General features: G+C 41.1%; 1 protein-coding gene across 1 annotated transcript; it reads right to left on the bottom strand.

Moving 5' to 3' along the window:
* Positions 1 to 3: 3 nt before the first annotated feature.
* LOC119342989 (protein GFS12-like) lies at positions 4 to 2,065 on the bottom strand (the record flags this gene model as incomplete). Its single annotated transcript, XM_037614229.1, has 3 exons — positions 4 to 123; positions 239 to 566; positions 690 to 2,065. Coding segments are annotated over 3 exons (1,824 nt in total), but the record flags the coding sequence as incomplete, so codon positions are not given.
* Between the last annotated feature and the right edge of the window lie 6 nt (positions 2,066 to 2,071).

Here is a 2,071-nt window from a genome sequence, read left to right as displayed (position 1 = left end):
TAAGTTTGCTATGACCAAGGGATGCACCTTCTCAATATAAGTTCGTTTTCCCAATTTTTTCCATAACTCTCGGACAAAAGAATCTTGAAGGAGAGAAACCTTCAGATGTGAATATTCTGGTGCCTGTAGCAACAACCAGCAGAAATGACTCGTCACAACAAAGACACATGCAAAGACCAAAACCTTGAAATGAAAGAAAATATAAGAGAAATTTCCCCACTGATGTGTCTTAACCGGCCTGTAAGATTTTCTGAATGATGGGCAGAATAAGTTTCTTAGCTGCTTTGACACTCAAGCACTTCAAAAACTCTTTAAGCAGACGCAAGCAAGACTCGGTGTCAACATCCGACCGAGATGATGAAACAAAAGGTAGGCAGTAAGGTGCACACACTTCAGCAGCAAATTCTCCCATGGCTTTGAGTGTCCCTTCACTTGCAAGCTTAGTAACATACTTCAGGCGGTCTCCAGATGTACACAGAAGTTGAAGTGGAGCCAGAAACATATATGCGGATCGAACTGATGGAGGAAAATATGGTGACTCCAGAAGATGCTTTGAACACGGCCTCCTGCAAGAGATCACAAAATCAAAAGCATTCAACAGTTTCTGCTTGTAATTTAAGAAAAACATCACCAATGTGGCAGGGTATTAAATTACAAATATAAACATCAGACGTAATTATTTAAGTTACCTTTTCCATTGCCTTTGGATGCATGACTCAACAAGCAAACCGACATGAACAGGCAATTCATGGAGTGCTCCTGGCAGCATACCAGTTTCTTTATATGCAGCTAGCAAGGAAGCATCAAAAAGTGGTCTGTGCAGATAGATTTCTGCTAACATGCATCCTATTGAAAATATATCATTTGCATGATGCTCAATAACAGAACAAGACCTTTGCTTCCAGCGCAACAGCTCTTGATAACCAATAGAAGAACTATCATCAGACTCAAAGCATTCAAGATAGGAGCCAAAATCAAAATCAGGCACCACTGATAATACACTATTAGGTTGCAATACCTCCTGATCTGAAAATTGGCTCTTGGGATATTTGACTGACAAGCAACAAGCAGCAGTGTTAGAGTAACTGTATATTGGATTCAGATGATGTTGAAGCTCCATAAATAATGTTGCTTGTTCAAACTCTTCCAAATAGTCAACTTGTGAAAACATATTTGGGGGATTACATTCATCTAATAATACATCAGTAGTTGAGTTACTTCCTTTTCCTTGGCATCTTGCACAAGATTCCACTTTATTGTGGTAGGCTGAGTGAGGTGTGCTAATAAGACGCTTAGGATGTGGCTTTGTAAAAAGTTGCCTTCGCCCAATTGATTTAGGCCTTGATGGATCACTGGGAGGCAACATGACATTCTTAGCTTCAACAGATGCCTCCCCAGCAAGTTTATAGCCAAAGGTTATATCAATCCAATGATGCAGTTGTTGTGAAACTCGGTCACTCTCTAAGGCATCCCTGTGAAGACAAATGAATTCCTCTGAAGAGGTCACCCAGGAAGGCAAAGCCAAATTACTCATTTCAGAATGAAGAGAGACAAAAATCCAAGGATCGCTATAGAACTCTGGGATGCATTCATCTGGAGTCCATTGATAAAGCCTTTGCATACTAGACGGGTATTCGTTGGGCTCGTAGACAGAGCGGACAGCTGACCTCAAGATGGTCTTTGATAGTCTTCTTGCTTTGTAACTGCAAACTGCTAGCTCTGAGAGACACTCATCAGAAACATGATATGGAACATCAGATGATGAGTAAGTAAAATCCAATTGTTCATCGCCCTTCGCCAACCGCCATTTACTTTTGGTGAGGTCTCTCCAGCCAATGTCAGAACTTTCGTCAGGCCTCACTGTGAAATCTATTACCCAAGGCATCACTGGATGAAAAGCTGGATCACCCCATCTCCTACCAGCTAACTTGTTCAAGACAATAAGGTACTCATAATTGCTCAACTCCCCAGTCCACCATCGTTTGAAGTGAGAAGACCAATCTAAGGATGATGGAAGATTAAAACTAGCAAAAATGGATCTTGAAGAACAATCCTCATGAGCACAGCATGA

This window comes from Triticum dicoccoides, unplaced genomic scaffold (assembly GCF_002162155.2).
Source record: "Triticum dicoccoides isolate Atlit2015 ecotype Zavitan unplaced genomic scaffold, WEW_v2.0 scaffold111707, whole genome shotgun sequence".
Classification (NCBI taxonomy): domain Eukaryota; kingdom Viridiplantae; phylum Streptophyta; class Magnoliopsida; order Poales; family Poaceae; genus Triticum; species Triticum dicoccoides.
The sequence above is the reverse complement of the archived record's forward strand: the minus strand, read 5'-3'. Positions and strand labels throughout refer to the sequence as shown.